We start from the raw sequence: 21,504 nt of genomic DNA, 5'->3' as shown, positions 1-21,504 counted from the left end.
GAATGTAGAGCAAACTGACTCAGGTGTGGGTTTCTCCCTGACTCCCCCTCCCCTGCCCAATAGTTTGTTTTGTTTTGTTTGTTCTTTAGGTGAAAAGCCACCTTGGAAACTGCAACTGAGAATGAAAGACTGACAGGAGAGGGGCAGTTCTTTCCCACTGGCCATTTCATTTCTCTCTCTCTCTCTTTTTAAAAATGAAATTCAAAAACTTCATTTCATTTGTATATATCTGAGGAATACACTTCATGAATCTGATGAAGTGGACCACAAACAGTTGCGCTATTTACTGAGCTACCAAGGGTCATGCCTAATTTAAGGTGCTCATATATGCACTGCCTAAAAATAAAAGACACCCATTTGCATAAATTTGCATATGCTGATTTATATGTATGGATACAAATTTAGAAGTGAATGCGATAATTTAAATTAAATGCAATACATCTCACCAGAGTGGGGTGGACCTTGACCAGGTGGCCTGTGGGCTTGGTCTTTTTCTCCAGGTGCTAATTTGATAGGCTGCTACTCTCCTTTCTTAAGAGGTTTTTTTTTTAAAAAAAGTTTTTAAATCTTTAAATCAAACTTGGCTGGACGGCCCTTCAAACAGAGGACTCCTTCAAACAGACATCTGAAGACAGCTCTGTTTAGGGAAGTTTTTTATGTTTGAAGTTTTATTCTGTTTTTACTGTTCTGTTAAGGGACGCGGGTGGCGCTGTGGGTTGAACCACAGAGCCTAGGACTTGCCGATCAGAAGGTCCGCGGTTCGAATCCCTGTGACGGGGTGAGCTCCCATTGCTCGGTCCCAGCTCCTGCCAACCCAGCAGTTTGAAAGCACGTCAAAGTGCAAGTAGATAAATAGGTACCGCTCCGGTGGGATGGTAAACAGCGTTTCCGTGCGCTGCTCTGGTTCACCAGAAGTGGCTTAGTCATGCTGACAACATGACCTGGAAGCTGTACGCCGGCTCCCTCAGCCAATAAAGCGAGATGAGCGCCGCAACCCAAGAGTTGGCCACGACTGGACCTAATTGTCAGGGGTCCCTTTACCTTTACTAATGTTCTGTTGAAAGCCACCCAGAGTGGCTGGGGAAACCCAGCCAGATGGGTGGGATAGAAATAATAAGTTGTTGTTGTTGTTGGCGGCCATCTTGGTGAAGTTGTTGTTGTTGTTGGCGGCCATCTTGGTGAAGTTTTAATTGGCCCTGTGGTGCTTAAGAATCATTTCTTCAAAACAGTTCCTCTACTTTCCACCCTGGTGGGAAGTCCATGTGTGACTGTAAAGAAAGGTGGTGAATAAGGATTTTCTGCAGCCCTCTTGGTAAATATTTGGCTCTCAAAGAAATTCATCAGCTCAAACATATGTTCAATTGGTGGACTATGTTTTGTGTGATCAGTAGATGCCACTCAAGGGTGTTCAGTCACCATTATGATTGTTGGAACAGGACTTAACAAATGGACATAAGAGCAGGAAAATGAACGGATCCTCCTCTCCCTTATTTAACATCCTGAAAGGAAAGTCGTTTAAGAGGGCAAGTGTAGATGCAGATATTATCCCCTTTTCCCTTTCGGCCTTCTTCTCACACAGAAGTGGCAGCTTAGGGCAAGCAAAGTAGGTCTGGAGCTGGTTGGTGCCACGATGGTTGACCAACTGGGACCTTGTCTGTTTTTTCCTCAAAAGCAAGGCATGCCAGACAAATCTCCTTCCTTCCTTCCTTCCTTCCTTCCTTCCTTCCTTCCTTCCTTCCTTCCTTCCTTCCTTCCTTCCTTTCCCCCCCTTTCTTTTGAGTTACAACTGTGGTGGCTCAAGGGAATGCTGTGGACATAGTGTATCTTGATTTCAGCAAGGCTTCTGACATGATATTCCTCCATTATATTATTGCAATGGAAGCTGGTAAAATGTGGACTGGACTGTTAGGGTGGATCTTTAGCTGGTTGACTAACCAAACCCAAAGAGTGCTCATCAGAGGTGCCAGCTTCCGAAGAAGAATGTGGGGGCTAGCAGTGTGCTGCACATGACTTTGGACATGTTATTTCAGGACATCAGAGGAGATGGGGCAGAGCCAAGCATGGCAGCAGCAGCAGCAGCACACCTTCAATGACCATGGTTCCTTTGCTGCTGTTGCCACTAGATTGGGGCCTCCTGACTTTTTTTTTTCCTAAAGAAGATATTTATTAAGAGTTTTTAAGGTATAACAAAAAAGTGAAAAATAAAAAAACATACAAAATAAAAACAGTTAAAAACACATTAATTTTCCATAACATAACTTCCTTACACTTATTTCCCCGGACCTCCTCATACCTCCCTTCTTTGTATTCCAGTTCAATTTGTTAGTTCAGCAAATCCTTACCCTTAAACTTTTACCCATTTGTAGAACCCTTTTTTTTTCATAACTCTTAAAGCATTACAGCTGGAAACCACTTAGTTTCTTTCCAACATCCTTCTAACATTCATTAATTTTACAATATTTCTGTAAATAGCCTTTAAATTTCTTCCAGTCTTCTTTCACCGACTCTTCTCCCTGATCTTGGATTCTGCCAGTCATTTCTGCCAATTCCATGTAGTCAATCACTTTCATCTGCCATTCTTCCAGGGTGGGTAGATCTTGTGTCTTCCAATGCTTTGCGATAAGCATTCTTGCTGCTGTTGTGGCATACATAAAGAAAGTTCTATCCTTCTTTGGCACCAATTGGCCGACCATGCCCAGGAGAAAGGCCTCTGGTTTCTTCAAGAAGGTATATTTAAATACCTTTTTCAATTCATTATATATCATTTCCCAGAAGGCCTTAATCTTTGGGCACGTCCACCAAAGGTGAAATAATGTACCTTCAGTTTCTTTACATTTCCTGACTCCTTCCCCTCCACAGTAGGAGGAGGAGGAGGAGCAGCTGGCCTGGGGCTGTGTTTGGCTCTGCACTTGGCCTCCTCTACCTCTTTTGGACATTGGGGGCAGTCCTCTCCCTGAAAATATTCAAGGGCATGAATAAGAATAAGAATAATATATTATTATTTATACCCCACCCATCTGGCTGGGTTTCCCCAGCCACTCTGGGAGACTTCCAACAAAATATTAAAATACAATAATCCTTCAGATATTAAAAGCTTCCCTAAACAGGGCTGCCTTCAGATGTCTCCTAAAAGTCTAGTAATTGTTTTTCTCTTTGACATCTGGTGGGAGGGCGTTCCACAGGGTGGGTGTCACTACCAAGAAGGCCCTCTGCCTGGTTCCCTGTAACCTCGCTTCTCACAGTGAGGGAACCACCAGAAGGCCCTCGGCGCTGGACCTCAGTGTCCGGGCAGAACGGTGCACCTCCATGGACAGCTGTGAGTCCAGAATGACTCCCAGGCTGCGCACCTGGTCCTTCAGGGGCACAGTTACCCCATTCAGGATCAGAGAGTCCTCCACACATGCCTATCCCCTATCCTCCAAAAACAGTACTTCTGTCTTGTCAGGATTCAGCCTCAATCTGTTAGCCACCATCCATCCTCCAACCGCCTCCAGACACTCACACAGGACCACAAGGGCTTAGCCCCTAGGAGGTGGCACTCCTGGTGCTCATTAATGGTTCCCTATCCTCCTAGGAAAAAAATTGACAAGTGGCATGCCTTTAGGGTCTGTTCTGGGCCCGTTGTTGTTCAACATCTTTAGAAACAACTTGGACAAAGGATTTGAGGGGCTGCCCATCAAATCTGCAGACGACACCAAACTTGGAGGGGTAACGAATGCCACAGAAGGCAGAATCAGGATTCAACATAACCTTAACCAGACTGCCTATCTGTCATGGATGCTTTAGTTGAGATTCCTGCATTGCAGGGGAATGGACTCTACAATTCTGTCATGAATCTAATTATAATTTATGGTTTGGGGGCAGGTCCCGATAATCTCTACATCCAGTGAAGCATTAGAATTTGAGCAAGCTCATAAATTCATTGCAGTGATTTGGATTAGATTGCCCCTGGCAGACCTTCCAACCATATCTGTCAACTTTCAGATTTGAAAATAAGGGATCAGCAGCCTCACCTGTCCCGGGGAGAGTCTACGGGATATCTAGCAATCCGGGATAGCAGCGGGAAGCAGCAGGAAATGGCGCTGGAATAAGGGAATTTCCCGCAAAAAAAGGGAAGGTTGACAGCTATGCTTCCAACTCTGCCATTCTATGATTCTATGTGCCCTACATTGGTTAGTACAGTAGGTCTATTCTCTGTGTTCATACTCCATGGATGAATAAGATTCAAGTATGTGTTTGTGAAAGGTGTTAGGGATCATCAATTAAACTAACAGTGGTGTCAAAGACAAGCCCCCACCCTCCTTTGCTTAAGGAGGAGAGTATATATAAAAATAAAGACATGCACTATTAGCCTTCTTGTGCAAAGGAAAAAGCTCCAGTCATCCAAACGTTAGATAAATACTACTTAAAGTGGCTGCTGCTCATTACTAGTGTTAAAAGAAGGGAAGAAAAGGGAACAATCTACAAAACAGGTATTTCTCTAAATAGACATTTCATTAAAATGCATATATTTATTTCAGACATGTGAAATAACTTCCAGGGTGGCATACAAATATTCCTCTTTATGGCGTCACCACCCATATCAAGGAATGGAGGAGAGATTTGATTCAGGTCTCCTTTGAATTCAAATCTATTAAATCTGAACTTTCCAGAACAATATGAAAAGTGAATCGCAGCTATCCTTCACAATTCATAGCTATGTGAATTTTGTCATGCAACTCACAACCAGTGTTTACATAGAGAGCACTTAAACATGCATTTACTGGTGAAAACAATGTAATAACTAATATTAAATAATATTAGGATAAATTGCTTGCAAAAATTTGTACGTTAGTCGAAACGGTGTTTATTAGGATAAATTTGTAATAAAAGGCTGATGAAGTTCTGCAAAGGTTGTTGTTTTCTAAATCGCTAATTGCTGCAAAATCTGGAGAACTGCATTTAAGATTTGCAAAATGAGAGAGGACAAAAACTTTAGAAAAGAATGGGGAAAATTTGTAAGTTACTTTGGAGACCACTGTAAGCAGATGGAAACAAATGCAGGATTTTGATTTCACTTGTAGTTTAAAACATACCATGGATAATATGGTTTGATATAAAAATTGGAGTATGGATGAATATGCAGTGGTAGATGTTTAAAATGAGACACCATGGAGGAGATGGGGGGGAAGTCCTGAGATCCAGAGAATCTCTTTATATAGATACGTTTTTTATTCTCTGTTTGTATTTGTAAAACTAATAAAAATGATTTTAAAAAAAAGATTTGCAAAGTGAGAAACTGAGAAAACCAAAATTGACAGGTCCTTCCATCTCTACCCACATCCCACAGATCTCCTATGTAACAGAAGATATGACATGGCATATTTAGTGCTCCAATCACTGAACATGTTCTGCACCTTTGTGCATTCCCTCTCCTGCTCCCTCTCTCACACACACAGTGATGGACCAGTAATCCATTTTTTATCTGCTCTATCATCAGGCTTTAGGCGAGACTGCCACTTTACTGAAAATTTAGCTCACAATCTTGCAGTTTGGGAAATTCAGGTCATGTCTGAGTTGCACGTGTCTTCTCAATTAATCAACTAATTAAATTAATTTGAGAGATTCAAATGGTCTGAGTTCAATTTCAGGTACCTGTTAAAGTGGAAGAAGATGGGAATTTTGATCTTCATACATGAAAACAGGTGTTCACGCAAGCAGTCTTTCCTTCACTGTAGGTGAAAGTTCTGCTACCAACGGGCAATGAAGCCACATTCAGTTTTGATGCTCTACCTAGGAGTGCTGCTTCTCCCTGTATCTGAAGGTGAGATTAAGTGCCTTGTGATCTTGATGTGAACTCATCTCCTGACACATCACATTGACTTTTTACTATATTCCCGCAGTGGTATAACTAGATACTTTTAGAACGTGGACTAAGTGGTTTGATTTGCACAACCCTTTTAGACAAAATCTTTGCCCGGACATGCTCCTGTGTTAACTGAAGGTTATTGGCTGATAACCTGGGAAAGGGGCAGGAAGTGGACTCATCCTTTCGTCTTCCCTGGAGCCCAGCAAGCAGCGGGGAAGCTACATCTGCAGTTGAGACAGAGGCCAGAGCTGTAGGATTCCCAGGGAATGATGAAGGAACCATGTTTCTCCCCAATGGAGGAAGCAGGGTCTACTGGTAGGCTGAACTGTGAAACTATGCTTACGACCCACTTCTGCATATGTAAATGAACGAAAAGTACTACAAAAGGAGATAGAACTGTAGTATGTTGTGCCCAAAAATTCCTCACTGCTCTGGCAGTGAGTGAGGTTTGGGGTTATGCCTCGGTAAGTGGCTGTAATGATGAAATACTTGGATTGACTGGATGCTGACTGGATACAAGCAGCCTCTAAGGAAAATTTTGCATTGACCTCAATATTGTTCCAGGCCACCCAAATCTCTGCCAAGCAGGATTCCGGGTGTCTTGGCACTTAACCAGGGTTCGTGTTTCCTTGGGGCGAAATGAGGCAAGGCAGAGAACCTGTACCTTTAAGAATGATGGTTTACTCACACACCTGAGTTTACAGAGAGAGTTCAAAGCATTTACATCTCCAGAACGGCAGCACAGCATTAGATTCACAGGCGTCTTAAGCGCCATGCCCCTGTCTCTCTGTCACAGCCTGCTCCAGCCAGCCATCATAGTTGCTTCCCATCAGTCCCCACGCGAAGTTCTACCCAATGTCTCCTTCTCCTTCTCAGCAGCACTTGTACAAAACAGTGCTTTCCCTTCCACTTCCAGTATCCCCCAGCCCCAGTCGCCCTGGCAACACCTGTTTCTCAGGCCCACTGTAAGACAGCTTTTCTTCCTGTTGCTTACATCCGGCCAAGGGCAATCCTACCCCAAAAGCTATAATCAGCCTTTTGCTTCTTCAGTGATCCATCCCCAGCAAGTCATTGCCAGGCTGCTAAATTCATGAGTGTGAGTTAGCTCAAATTCTAACACTTAACTGAATGTAGAGCTTATGGGGGATCTACCACCCCCCCAAAAAAATCTCATAACAATATATTTAGTAAAATAATATAAGGTAAAGGTAAAGGGACTCCTGACCATTAGGTCCAGTCATGGCCGACTCTGGGGTTGCAACGCTCATCTCGCTTTATTGGTCGAGGGAGCCTGCATACAGCTTCTGGGTCATGTGGTCAGCATGACTAAGCCGCTTCTGGCAAACCAGAGCAGCGCACGGAAATGCTGTTTACCTTCCTGCCAGAGCAGTACCTATTTATCTACTAGCACTTTGACGTGCTTTCGAACTGCTAGGTTGGCAGGAGCAGGAACCGAGCAACGGGAGCTCACCCCGTCAGAGGGATTTGAACCGCCGACCTTCTGATCAGCAAGTCCTAGGCTCTGTGGTTTAACCCACAGCACCACCCACGTCCCTAAGACAATATACAGGAATACAATATAGGAAGACTATAAAACCTGTTGTTAACATGTCCTCTTTGCAAGGAATAAAACCTGACTGAGCCATTTTGAAAGTGCTTCAGAGGACTAGCCTTGCCAACCCTTCAATTTCCACCCTATTTACGGTCTTCATCTTTACTTTAAAAATGATTGGGGGTGTTTCTCATGGGGTGTCTGATTTCGTGCTTTTTTCCAGGCAATGGGCTTCTGGAGGTCAAGTCCCGTGAACGCCGGTTCTTGCTGGGAAACGTTTTTGATTGGAACAAGCCTCCTTCCGGGGACAATGAGGTCCCAGTATCCCGTGACTCCTCTGTGGTCGAGCCAGAATTGTTTTGCCAAGGTGGCTGCCTTGATGGCTGGATAAGTTACCTGGGCCAGTGCTACATGTTTGTTCAGAAACGAGAGACGTGGGAAGAAGCTGAGGTAGGAGCATCTTCAAAATGAAGATTTTCTTGGGGGCTTATCTTTAATAAATAATAATAATAAATTTTATTTATATCCCACCCTCCCCGGCCGAAGCCGGGCTCAGGGCGGCTAACAAGAATAAAATAATACAACATTCTAAAATCATTTCATTATAAAATTAATTCAAATCAAATTGATGGCAACCATTGGGCTAGAGTTCTGTGAAGACTGCCAGAGGAGGGAGTCAGGCTGTGCCCTGGCCAAAGGCCTGGTGGAACAGCTCTGTCTTGCAGGCCCTGCGGAAAGATGTCAAGTCCCGCAGGGCCCTAGTCTCTTGTGACAGTGCGTTCCACCAGATCGGAGCCACAGCCAAAAAAGCCCTGGCTCTAGTTGAGGCCAGCCTAACCTCTCTGTGGCCTGGGACCTCCAAGATGTTTTTGTTTGAAGATCGTAAGTTCCTCTGTGGGACATACCAGGAGAGGCGGTCCCGTAGGTACGAGGTTCCTAGGCTGTGTAGGGCTTTAAAGGTTAAAACCAGCACCTTAAACCTGATCGTTTCCTTCCTTGCTTAGACTTTGTGCTGCATAAAACTCCTGCTGCCTGCAAGTCCCTGTTACGCTCTTCCCTTCTTAGGTTGCAGAAAAGAAGCAAGTCTCTACTTTGTTTTTTCCAGTAGCACCTTAAAGACCAACTAAGTTAGTTCTTGGTATGAGCTTTCGTGTGCATGCACACTTCTTCAGATACACTGAAACAGAAGTTGCCAGATCCTTCTATATAGTGAGAAGGTGGGGAGGGGTATTGCTCAGAAGGGTGGTGGGAATGGGTGATTGGCAGATAGCTGAGATGAGCCTGAGATCTGCCAATCACCCATTCCCACCACCCTTCTGAGTAATACCCCTCCCCACCTTCTCACTATATAGAAGGATCTGGCAACTTCTGTTTCAGTGTATCTGAAGAAGTGTGCATGCACACGAAAGCTCATACCAAGAACTAACTTAGTTGGTCTTTAAGGTGCTACTGGAAGGAATTTTTTTATTTTGACTATGGCAGACCAACACGGCTACCTATCTATAACTCTACTTTGTTTTGTTCTTCAAGCATTTTTACAAAAAATACACATGAAAAAGGGAAAGGGGGCTGTGGCGTTCGAGTTAATTTTAAGTAGCACCCAGGACCTGCTGTGGGATGTAAATGTTCTTGAATCAACTGGAAAGAGTCGCCATGGTGCTACTAAATTCAGAGCGTATGTGATGATTAAAACATGCAAAACAGTCATATCTAACTTAAAAAGAGGATGCTTCTCAGAAATTAACCAGGATCCACCTTGGTGAACACCTCTCTCCAGATCTTATGCATCTTCATTGGCTTTCAGTTTGTACCTAGGTAAAATTTGAGGCTTTGGTTTTTACCTTTAAAGCCACAAATGGTTTGGGACCAGGTTATCTTAGGGACTGTCTTCTCCCGTATGGACCTGCCTGTGGCGTTTGCACAGAGCAACCGGTTGTTCCACGGACTATAGACCCTGCACCACCACGGCTTATCTCTTCCACTGCCACCAACCAAGTTTCCCCAGTAATATATTCAGACTCAGTCAGGTTGTAACGTATTAACAAAGATTCCAGTTTATTGCGAACGCAAACAAGTTTTAAATACTTTGAAACACTGTAATCCAATTCACTCTCTCTGTCTCCCCTCTGTCTCTAACTCACTCAGACTCCTATGCTTCCCACCCACAAGAAACCAGCCAAACTAACTGCCCAAACCCCTGTGTTGAGCCTTAAACACAGTTAGGCTCCACCCCTGGGCTTTCTTATTGGTCAGTCTATTAACCCTTTCTCTCTCCCCCCCCCCAGTACGACATCGCCATAGTGAGTGGGCAAACGCCACAGGGGCAGTCCTTCCCGCCTGCCAAAGCATCTTTCTTTCCCAGAGTCCAGAGGCAAAACACTCTGAGGAAAGGAAGATGGTGGCCACAACTGTCGGGAGCTTCAGTTTGCAGCAGTGTATCTGCAGGTGGCGCTGTGGGTTAAACCACAGAGCCTAGGACTTGCCAATCAGAAGGTCGGCGGTTTGAATCCCCATGACGGGGTGAGCTCCCGTTGCTTGGTCCCTGCTCCTGCCAACCTAGCAGTTCGAAAGCACATCAAAGTGCAAGTAGATAAATAGGTACCACTCCGGTGGGAAGGTAAATGGCATTTCCGTGCGCTGCTCTGGTTCGCCAGAAGCAGCTTAGTCATGCTGGCCACATGACCTGGAAGCTGTACGCCGGCTCCCTCGGCCAGTAAAACGAGATGAGCACCGCAACCCCAGAGTCGGCCACGACTGGACCTAATCTTTACCTTATCTGCTTAGTAAAAAGGAAAGGAGACACAAAGGAAAGATTATGCAGTGACTGCTGCTGACGGGGTGCTGTCATCCACCCCACCCTTCATGTCAGGCCCTGGACCTGTGCCCCCTAATGGTACCATTGGGTGGCATAAAAGTGGCCCACTCAGTCTCCTGTAAGGGGTCGTTTGTGTCTCTGTGACTCACTGCTTCTATATTATTTCACCCCTGTTGCATAAAATGGTGGTCATTTGCACAGAAATCCTCGTGCTGATTCTGCGATACAAAATACGACTGTAGCATTTCCTGAGGCATTTTCTCACCTTCTTCAGTTGCCTTCTCATTTCCAATTTACTTTCCAGAGAACTTGCCAGCGCAAAGTCACAGGTGGACATCTGACTAGCGTCTCAAGTGCAGAACACAATGACTTCCTTGTAAGTCTGGCGACTTACCACGGACAACAGACAGCCCAGTTCTGGACAGGAGGAAGTCACAAAAAGGCAAGTCCAACTAGCAGAACACTAAAAATGGTAACTCCACACCTCTCTGAAGAGAAGAAAAAATACAGTGGTACCTCTGGTTAAGAAGTTTAATTCGTTCCGGAGGTCCGTTCTTAACCTGAAACTGTTCTTAACCTGAAGCACCACTTTAGCTAATGGGGCCTCCTGCTGCCGCCGCACTGCCACCACGTGATTTCTGTTCTCATCCTGAAGCAAAGTTCTCTTTTTTAAATATAATTTTTATTAAAATTTTTCATTATATCAATTCCAACATCAAACAAATTTTCACAAATTTCAGTTTTTGGACTTCCATCAGCTTCTCTGTCAAGCATCCATATTTTCCCATTTTTACACATTTTCTAAGTTTAATATTGCATTTTAATATTACTTTTTCAATCCTCTTTCTGTTTAACAAATATTCCTCTACCTTTCACAAAGCCTCTTTAAATCCCACTAGCGTTGTTTGTTCATCACATGTACTTTTCAGATATTCAGTAAATTTTTCCCAGTCCTCGATGAACTTGTGTTCCCGTTGATATCTAATCTTCCCAGTTAGTTTGTCCAGTTCAGCATAGTCCATAAGTTTCATTCTCCATTCTTCAAGTGTCGGTCTGAAGCAAAGTTCTTAACCTGAAGCACTATTTCTGGGTTAGCAAAGTCTGTAACCTGAAGTGTCTGTAACCTGAAGCGTCTGTAACCCGAGGTACCACTGTATACGGCACAGTTGCATTACCAAAGCAAAACATGGCACTTAAATGTTTTGCAGATACAATTTTTACCATTCTAACTCCTCTACCCAGAACTCTTCCCTGTGCTATAAGCCTGAGGGCTCGTTCACACTTCTGCTGCTCCCATGCTTTCTAAACACAGGTTCAAGCGGTTTTGCCTTTGCACTCTTTAGTGATAAATTGGAACAAACAGCAACCCACAGAAAACCTAGTTGCTGTTTGCTCTGATTCAGCGCTCATCTAAACCACAGGTTTCCCAAGGGAAAGCAGTTGGGCAAACGAAAGTGTGGCTAATTAAGAAAGAGCTGTCAATCGTTTCCATGTTCTGATTGATCTCTAGGTACTTCATCACCCCTGTTCTATAGGTGGTTCCCCCTCAAAATGAGGGGCAGGACGATGCGAATTTGGGCACAGACACAGTGTACACACCACATATTGCCTTGCCAAGTCATTTCCCCCTTCCCTATACCACAGGCCAGGTGTGGGGCAGGTAAAGAGCTGACTCAGCCTGAAATATACTCAGAGTCGAGTGTGAATTTCATGCTCTTTATTCAGCTGGTAGGAGCAATGAATGAAACTTCCCCCAAAACTATATATATATTATTTACACAATTGGCCCCACGTGGTTGGCTAATTCTGGGCTGCTTCTGCAGGCCAATCAGGTTGCTGATTCACTTCATTCAGGAGCCTGATTGGCTGCTCCTGCAGGCCAATCAGGTTGCTGATTCACTTCCACCTGGAGCTGGATTGGGTGGCTCCTGCGGACCAATCAGACTGCTGCATTCTGGATCCTATTGTTCCAGGATTCAGCTCAGGAAATAACACAGCCCAAATAGGACAAAGTACAATCCAAGGGATGCGGGTGGCGCTGTGGGTTAAACCACAGAGCCTAGGACTTCCTGATCAGAAGGTCGGCGGTTCGAATCCCCGTGACGGGGTGAGCTCCCGTTGCTCTGTCCCTGCTCCTGCCAACCTAGCAGTTCGAAAGCACGTTAAAGTGCAAGTAGATAAATAGGTACCGATTCGGCGGGAAGGTAAACGGCATTTCCATGCGCTGCTCTGGTTCGCCAGAAGCAGCTTAGTCATGCTGGCCACATGACCTGGAAGCTGTACACCGGCTCCCTCGGCCAATAAAGTGAGATGAACGCCGCAACCCCAGAGTCGACCACGACTGGACCTAATGGTCAGGGGTCCCTTTACCTTTACCTTTACAATCCAAGGCTGCTGGGTCTTGCGGAGCCCTTTGCTGAGCACTCTGCGAGACACAGCAACCAACCGATCGCTGCTGCTTTGCAGCCTGTGCCTCTGCCCTTGCAATCCAATTTCATATCATGTGGACAAAAATTACCACATGGTGTAACAGTGACCAGGAGTGAAACTGGGCTTTATTTCACCAGGGTCAAAGAGGCAGTTTGGCACACACACACACATACACACACACACACACCCCACACACATTTGCATACACATGCAAAGGGACTGGAAACCTCAAAGGCACTCCTCTGGAGGCTTCCCCCGGGGCAAAGAAACCTGGCTAGACATCCCCCCCATAGCTGTGGCACTGTAGTGACATCAGGTGATTGACAGGTAGGCAGCCTCACCCTCTTTTCCAGCCCTGCAGCAAGGAAATTATGTGCCCACTGGCGGAGGAAGAGGTGTGCAGGGGGAGCGCATCGCCCCCAGCAGTGCAATCCTGGTGAGGTGCCATCACGGCTGTCCCCCCGCCCGCGCTGGGCACCATGCCCCTACGGCCAGCGCCAGCCCTGCTCCCGCCTGCCCTCTGCCCCCCCCCCAGTGCCCGAGCATGAAGCTCCGCCACTGTATGTGCCAACTCCTCTATGGTCTCCACCCCCATCGTTCTACCTGGACACTGAGGTCCAACACCGAGGGCCTTCTGGTGGTTCCCTCACTGCGAGAAGCCAAGTTACAGGGAACCAGGTAGAGGGCCTTCTCGGTAGTGGCGCCCTCCCTGTGGAACGCCCTCCCACCAGATGTCAAAGTGAACAACAACTACCAGACTTTTAGAAGACATCTGAAGGCAGCCCTGTTTAGGGAAGCTTTTAATGTTTGATGTATTTTAATATTCTTTTGGAAGCCACCCAGAGTGGCTGGGGAAGCCCAGCCAGATGGGCGGGGTATAAATAATAAATTATTATTATTATTATTATTATTATTATTATTATTATTATTATGGTGCAGAATGCAGCTCTGCTTTGAAACCAGGCTTTGAAACATGTTCCCACACTTCAGTGCTCATGTTTTCAGCTAAAGAAATCACACGTTCAGAATTAAAAGTCATAGTTGCCATTAATATTTGACAGAGAAGCCTGTCTAACATGGTTAATAATGGAGCAGAGCTTTAGGTGACATCTAAGTAAAAGGTTTGGTTTAGATTCTTGGAATAAGCTGTGCACACCACACATTATTCATGCCCTTTTAAAGTATGGAAACCCCCACTTCATGCAAGAGACTTTTGTGCGCATCCCTTTGGAAACGCCTCTCACTCATTCTGTTTCAGTCGTGCTTGAATATGGAAATTCCTAAACAGTTTACCGGGTGGTGTGATGGTCTTCATTCAATTCCTGTTTGGTTATTCTGCAGGGATCTTCGCTGGAATGGACGGATGGCTCCGGGGCAAATTTCCTTCAGCGTCCACTGAGCTCAATTCTTCACGTTTTTGGGGAAGCAATTAACAGTTTTCTGCACAGTCGCATTTGCTTGAAGATAAATCTAGGAGGTACACTGTGATCCACAAATATGATATATGTATTTGGTTAGTTCATCCTAGAAAGCTAGGTTTCCTCCACTTTTCAAAATTCTAAGTATTAAATACTCCTCTGGTCACTTTCCCGGCAATTGATGCTTTAAGCAAAAGTGATATTTAACACTTTACATGTTGGTTGTGTTTTGTTTGCTTTGTGCCATTGAAATGCCATTGGATACAGCAGGCTGATGTTAATTTTAGGACATCATTGAGTGCAATTTGCATCAAAGTTCCATTGCAGAATAGAGTGAACTCCCTAAAAAGGAAGTTTAGAGCTGATTCACTCCCACCCTCCTCAAATTAGGCATTATTTTTATCAAACTAGTTCAAATCAGAGTTAAATGCCCAGCTGAACAACATTGCAGCAGTTGGTTGTCCAGGGATTTCATTTTGGGACAACATCTACATTCATCTTCAGTTTCACTGTAGAAAATTTGGTGGCTGCCATGTCTTGAGAAATTTGGCAAGCGTTAGCAAACCTGTTTTGACTTTCCTTGAAATCACTCAGTATTTTATTTCAGGATGAATATCCATATTCTCCTTAGGTGCAACTCACCTTAGGTACATTTTCAGTCAAAACTCTAATTGCTAAGTTTACGTTCAAATGCAAAGTTTACATTCTCCAGGCTCGTATGTTGCTTGGAACTTTTAAAAGTAGTTTGGCAAACCTATTGAGGACATAACTGGTGCTCCAGAAAGGCTTGGAGCACACAACTTCATCGGGGAGAAATTCCAGAAGAGTGGTCATATTATTCTGTTCTTTATGCTGGAGCAAAAGGGCTTTTATGATGGCCATCTCATTCTGTGTGTGGTGGAAGTAATTTGAACATACATTTCTTGCCCTGAAAACAAATGCATTTTAGTGTGCCCAAACCACCTCTACCACACTAAAACTGTAACATCTCCGCTCCCCCTAAAATAGTAAGGGTACCAGATGCATGTAAAGTGAGTAATGAGCTGCCCAAAGAAAATCACTCACCCATTTTGTGGCAGATGTACAATCTTCTCTTAAGCGTAAAACTCAGACGAAACAATTGATTCCTGTTTGCAGTGAAGGGAGCAGAACGCAATCCTCGCTGGCTGATCATTTTGCCTATCATGTGGCTATTTTTCCTCTCTGCTCCCCAGAGGGTATTTTCAAGTTTTAATAAACTGAATGGGTTTAATATAACCTTGTAAGTTTATTCAATTAAGCTTTTGTCTAGTGCTTGCTTCGGCAGCACGTATACTAAAATTGGAACGATACAGAGAAGATTAGCATGGCCCCTGTGCAAGGATGACACGCAAATTCGTGAAGTGTTCCATATTTTTAGTGGGACACGGGTGGCGCTGTGGGTTAAACCACAGAGCCTGGGGCTTGCCGATCAGAAAGTCGGAGGTTCGAATCCCCGCGACGGGGTGAGCTCCCGTTGCTCGGTCCCTGTTCCTGCCAACCTAGCAGTTCAAAAGCACGTCAAAGTGCAAGTAGATAAATAGGTACCTCTCTGGCGGGAAGATAAACAGTGTTTCCGTGCGCTGCTCTGGTTCGCCAGAAGCGGCTTAGTCATGCTGGCCACATGACCCGGAAGCTGTACGCCGGCTCCCTCAGCCAATAAAGTGAGATGAGCGCCACAACCCCAGAGTCAGCCACGACTGGACCTAATGGTCAGGGGTCCCTTTACCTTTACCCTTTACCTATATAGACAAGCTTAATTGAATAAACTTACAAGGTGCTTGGCATTTTTAATGAGAAGATAATATTTTTCTAATGAATTCTTGGATTTTATTTTATTTTTATTCACTACTTGCTTTTCTTCCAGGCCAGGGTAACTGGGATGGCTCTGATTGCAAAAAGAAGCTACCCTTCATCTGCAGCTACAAACCCAACCTGACACCCCCATAATTGCAACAGAAAAATAATAAAACCTCTTCTACTGAACCTTCTTTAACAAACACGGACACGGACAAAATCAAGTTTTTTGCTTAAGTGCTACTTGTTAAATGTGGTCCAAATATTGACACATGCCATTATTTAGAGTTGGTACTACTTAAATAAAGTCTGGCTCAATTTGAGTGCTTAACAAGATCTATGTGCTACTTAACCTCCACGGGGATTTGAGGAATATTGATGAGAAACCTTTAATTTAAAAATAATTACAAATCATTCATTAAAACATTACTTATTTCACCATTTAATGGCCTGGCCATACATTTTAAATGCTGAAAACACTCTCCTTAGGCGTGTCAGATAAATCCATGAAGAGTTAATTGAATGCTGTTATTGGATTTAAAGAAAAAAGAAATGGTTGTAGTTTTAATCATCAGTTCAAAGAAAAGTCGCACAAACATGAAAGGAAGTGCAAATCCAATGGAAAAATCATGGGTATATCATTGTACACACAAAAGATACAGAAATTTGTCAACAGCACTGCTGAATGCAAACTTGTTATTATGGTTATGTATGTTTAATTGCTTTGCATTATACATCACTGTGTCCTGTATAAACAGACAGCTTCCCTTTGTTTTTTTCTTAATTATAACTTGTGTATCATTTGTTAGGCATAATAGATATGTCTGCCTATGTGAGGCACAATTCACAAAGATATTCTCCTGAGCAGCAGCCCATGGAAAGAAATAGGGCAAAGCGAGAACACATCTCTTTGTGCAACGATCTTGATGGATATCTGGCAGAGAAGAACATTGCAATGGATTGTGTTTATAGTCAACAAATGACAAAAGCGTTGAAGGGAATTACAAAAAATAAATAAAAATGCTCAGAGGTTATCAGGATTTGGTGGTTATCAATGGCAGATACTTACATGTTTAAAGAATAGACACCTTTACCCTTATGGGCCTTATTGAAGTTAAAAATGAACAAAACGCTGGATATGGATGGCATCCACACTGGAGTTCTTAAAGTAATCAAATTTGAAATTGCTAACCTTTTTGGAGAAATATGTAACATGTCCCTAGAATCAGCCTCCATGGTAGAGGACCGAAAAGCAGGTGATGTTTTTAAAAAAAGTATTCCAGGAAGGATACAGGAAATTACAGGTGCATTAACTTAACGTTTGTTTGAGGAAAAGCGGTAGAAAGCATCATTATTAAAGATCAAAACACCAAGAACATACCTAGCTGAAGTAGAGTTGACCTGACCTCTCAAATATAAGTTCTGTCTAGCTAACCTTTTCAGGGTTCATTGAGGGCCCATAAGTAGGTGATAACGGTGACCTAGAACACATCACGTACCATTAGAGCTCAGTGCCAGCTCTACTTCCCATTGTCCTTGGAGGCAGGTGAGGTTGTGCAAGTGGGGACCAAGTGCTCGGAGGCAGTCAGCAGTCAGCAAACACACTTCTGTAGGATTCTGCTTCAGTGGGTGCTGTCTGCCAGCGGGCAGACCACACAAGGCAGTCATCCATTTTTGTTTCTCAAGAGATACAGAAGGCCCCATTCCGAGAGAACAGTTTGCTCTGTTACCGGAAAAATCCAAGGGCTCCCTTGGACAAAAACAAAGACACCAACCAGGATAACTTGGAGCAAAACAGCAGCCTGTAGGCTTGGCCTTTATTGAACTGTTGCAACAGGGTGTTCCCCTCACTCGCAGGAGAGAGGAAAAGACCCAGAAAGATGGTCTGCAAGACCTTATAAAAACTTTTGAAATTCCCCTCCTCTAGGTCAAGCCCACCCCCAGAAACATCATGCATACATTACAGAAGGGGTTGACATCATGCATACATTACAGAAAGGAGGGGTTGAGGGAAGAGTTGTGGTGGTAACCTGAGTGTCCTGTCACCTGGCTTTCCCCCTGCCCATGAGTCACTTCCAGGAGACAAAGGGGAGTTTGCAGTTTCCTGCCCCCAGAGGGAAGATCTGATCATTGTCCTTTGTTTCAGTCCATGCTGAATCCACTCCCATATGCAAGTTCTTTGTGATCCTGATGGTCTTCTGTCTGGGATCATCAGGGTTGACATAGCAACTGGGCAGGGCTCCTGTGGATGTGCTGGGATGGTGAAGGGATTATGGCTGACCAGAACCAAGCCACCCCCCTCTGATAGTCCTTGTCATATGGAGTAAAATAAAAATGGAACAGTGCAATCCAATGTACGGTTGATTCTTCTATGAATTTATAACAGAAATGTGGCGTATGTAGTGTGTGAGTGTGAGTGTGAGTGTGTGAAGTTTGTACAAACAGAATGATTGGGGTGGGGGGGGTTCCTGCTACAGCTCCCCTCAGAGTCCTTGAATCCAGTCACACTCACAGAATTGCAGAGCTGGATTCCTGCAAAGCAGGAATCGCAGCTGACTTGTGACTTCCAAGGTCACAGTGGAAAATCCACCCAACTCTTTCCTTCACCGTCATGACAAGTTAACCATCTATTTTACTCTCTCACTTGTGTCTGTCTTTCTTATTTCACAAATCTCACCTGTATTTTACACTTGTGAGATTTTGAAAGCTATTTACATGTGAAGTTTCCCCCTTACTGGTTTCTTAACCCTCTCCTTATCCAAATGGAAGTCTGATTTTTACTTCCTCTCCCCACAAGCATTTGTTTATTCCTGACAGTAGCAAAAGTTCATACCTGAGCTAACACCCTGGGAAAGAATATTTCATCCACCTCTGCTTAAAAGCTGTTTAATTCTCCACATTGCTACGCTCAAAGATGCTCTGCGCCTGAGAAAGAAGACACTTTCTGTAAGGGATGTCCCTTTTCTTTTAAAGTTGTTTGTGCAGGCTAATTCCAAATCTGTTTGTAGATCTGCACAAAGAAAATGATAAGGCTGTTTGCAGACTGCAATGTTCCTTGCAAAGTGTGAAGGGTGAGCCTGCAAAGGAGAAACAGATGAAAATGGTTCTGATCTGCTAATTGGATTTTTAAAAAAATCTCCCCAGCTAATCTCAGCTGGAACTCTTAAAAGCAATTTCACTTGTGTGACTTTTGAGGTAACAGTGAAAAAATACAAATAACATCCACCGCTCTGGCATCATCTTGGCCCTCGAAGCTATACTGCCATTATTCCCATTTTACTTAAAGCCACCAGCTGGCCATATTCAGATGTCCTGATAAACTGCAGGGCATGGTTTACTGTGAATGAGCTCGTATACGCTTCTGATTCACTCCTGCTACACTCCTCCCTTGATGCCAAGATTTGTTCCTGACTTTTCAGTTGTGCTTTGTTTGGGTGAGGAGTGCAGCCAGGGTAATTGGGCAGTGTCCACAGCAAGTATGCCACATGAATCTCTGGTGATACTAGACTATTGTTGAAAGCCACCCTAATCTCTGAGTGGTGCAAGATTCCTGGGGTTCCAGGCTCTCACCCAGAGCCAGTGTTTCCTTCTGGAAATTAGGCACAGCAGAGACTGTGTTGTCCTTAGGATATATGGTTTATTTAGGCATATATACAACCTAAGCCTACCTTCTTCTTCTTTCTTTGGCGATCACTCATAGCCAAGTAAGATTGTCTTCCATACACAGTCTTAACAGTGAGTCCATAAGTGACTGTGGAGGCCAGTTCTGGATCCACACATCCTTCCACAGTGGGGACATTGGTTTCCAGGTGGGAGTTGATCACGGTGAGGGTTTGCCAAGTGTGCCTTCCTCTTAGCACGTTTCTCCCTTGCATCCTGAGTTCAAGTGTCTTCAAAGTCCATGACACCTTTGGTAAAAGCTGTTCTCCAACTGGAGCACTCACAGGCCAGTGTTTCCCAATAGGCAGTGTTTATATTACATTTTTTCAGATTTGCCTTGAGAGAGTCTATAAACCTCTTTTGTTGACCACCAGCATTACGCTTTTCATTTTTAAGTTTGGAATAGAGTAGTTGCTTTGGAAGACGATAATCAGGCATCCGCACAACATGACCTGTCCAACAAAGTTGATGTTGAATAATCTTTGCTTCTTCCAGTACACTGGCATTATTTTGCCTGTCTTCCCAAGTGATGTGTAAAATTTTTCGGAGACAATATTGACGAAATCTTTCGAGGAGTTGGAGGTGGTGTTTATAAGTGGTCCACATTTCAGCTAACACGAGCAAGAGACATTGTCAAGCTGGAGTTACCACGAGCAGGAGATAAGGGAAATTACAGCTACAAATATGAAGAAGAGCCGCGGAAGGGCCATGGAAGTGACTTGAGGGCCTCGGACATAAGGTCACCAGGTTAATGGGCTAGACTGATGGGAATAAGGACTGACAAAACCCGGAACCAGGAGGAAAGGACGTTGGATAAAAATTGGATTTGTTTGTACCTTTCTTTTTTTTCATTACTAGAATGTTTTATAAAGTTGATGAATGATAGAAAAATGTTGGAAGAAATTACCTGGCTTTAGCAAAGATGCTTAAAGAATTATGAAAGAATATTATGATTATAAGAAGCTGGTAAGGTTAAGACTTAAATTTTAAATTTTAAGGTTTATTCTATTATAGAAAGATAAGATCAAAATAGTCTAGGGTAATGTAATGATAGAATTTTATGAAAAATGGAAAGGAAATGATTTGCTGGAATAATTAATAACTAGGATACAAAGGAAGGGAGGAGGAGGAGGTCCAAGAAAGAAGGCTATGACAGTTAAGGGTCTGGAAATAATGAATTTGTTTTTAAATGTTTTTAAAGGTTAGGGATTTTTGCATTTTTGTCATTTTTTTGTTTTCTTATTTTTTTGTTTTCTTATTTTTATTCTTTGTATTCTCTTCTGTTTTTACTTTGTTTGTTTTTTCTTTTTGTAACATTTTGAAAACTTTAATAAATATCATATATATATATGTGTGTGTGTGTGTGTGTGGTCCACATTTCACAAGCATACAGCAAGGTTGGTAGCGCAATAGCTTTGTAAACAAGCATTTTGGTTTCCCTCTGAATATCCCAGTCCTCAAACACTCTGCACTTCAATTGGGAGAAAGCTGCACTCACAGAGTTCAGGCGATGCTGGATTTCAACATCAATGTTGGCCCTTGTGGAAAGATAACAGCCCAGGTAGGAGAAATGATCAACACTTTCCAGTGTTACACCACTGAGCTGGATTTGCCTGCATTGAGGTATAATCTTGATAGCTATCATGGAACATATTAATCAGTGATCTGTCCAGCAGTCATCAGCACTCATCATAGCTCTGGTAAGGAGCACGTCACAGCGAACTTCAGCTTGGACAATTACATAGTCTCAGAGGTGCCAATGGTTCAACAGAGGGTGCCTCCATGATATTTTAAATTATTATTTTGTTGTCAAAAGGGTGTGTTGGTAAAAACAAGGTTGTGTGGTGCACATATAGTCAAAAGTAAGATTCTGTTCTGGTTGCTGTTGCCAATTCCTTGTTTCCCAATAGTTCCAAGCCGCAGATCAAAATCTAGCCCAACTTTTGCATTAAAATCAGGAAGATAA

The 21,504-nt window shown here is 43.7% G+C and overlaps 1 protein-coding gene across 2 annotated transcripts; it reads left to right on the top strand.

Moving 5' to 3' along the window:
* The first annotated feature begins 4,364 nt into the window (after window positions 1-4,364).
* On the top strand, window positions 4,365-16,324 carry LOC310714334 (snaclec bitiscetin subunit beta-like). Of its 2 annotated transcripts, none has more exons than XM_083519749.1 (6): window positions 4,365-4,472; window positions 5,718-5,803; window positions 7,624-7,850; window positions 10,520-10,657; window positions 13,987-14,122; window positions 15,949-16,324. In XM_083519749.1, exons 2-6 carry the CDS (start codon window positions 5,743-5,745, stop codon window positions 16,029-16,031), a joined length of 645 nt encoding a protein of 214 aa, XP_083375875.1. In that variant the 5' UTR covers window positions 4,365-4,472; window positions 5,718-5,742; the 3' UTR covers window positions 16,032-16,324. The 2 variants fall into 2 exon arrangements, with proteins under 2 accessions (XP_083375875.1, XP_083375876.1); XM_083519750.1 differs by having other exon boundaries at window positions 5,701-5,803.
* The last annotated feature ends 5,180 nt before the right edge of the window (window positions 16,325-21,504 follow it).

The sequence above is a fragment of the Podarcis liolepis genome (assembly GCF_965112155.1).
Source record: "Podarcis liolepis genome assembly, chromosome: 8".
Lineage (NCBI taxonomy): Eukaryota > Metazoa > Chordata > Lepidosauria > Squamata > Lacertidae > Podarcis > Podarcis liolepis.
The sequence above is the reverse complement of the archived record's forward strand: the minus strand, read 5'-3'. Positions and strand labels throughout refer to the sequence as shown.

Excerpts from the sequence above, each read along its gene's own strand:
- LOC310714334 (XM_083519749.1), top strand. The coding sequence starts at position 5,743 with ATGAAGCCACATTCAGTTTTGATGCTCTACCTAGGAGTGCTGCTTCTC. Across the intron at positions 5,804-7,623 it reads GCTTCTCCCTGTATCTGAAG|GCAATGGGCTTCTGGAGGTC; the intron begins GTGAGATTAAGT and ends GCTTTTTTCCAG. Across the intron at positions 10,658-13,986 it reads CAGGAGGAAGTCACAAAAAG|GGATCTTCGCTGGAATGGAC; the intron begins GCAAGTCCAACT and ends GTTATTCTGCAG.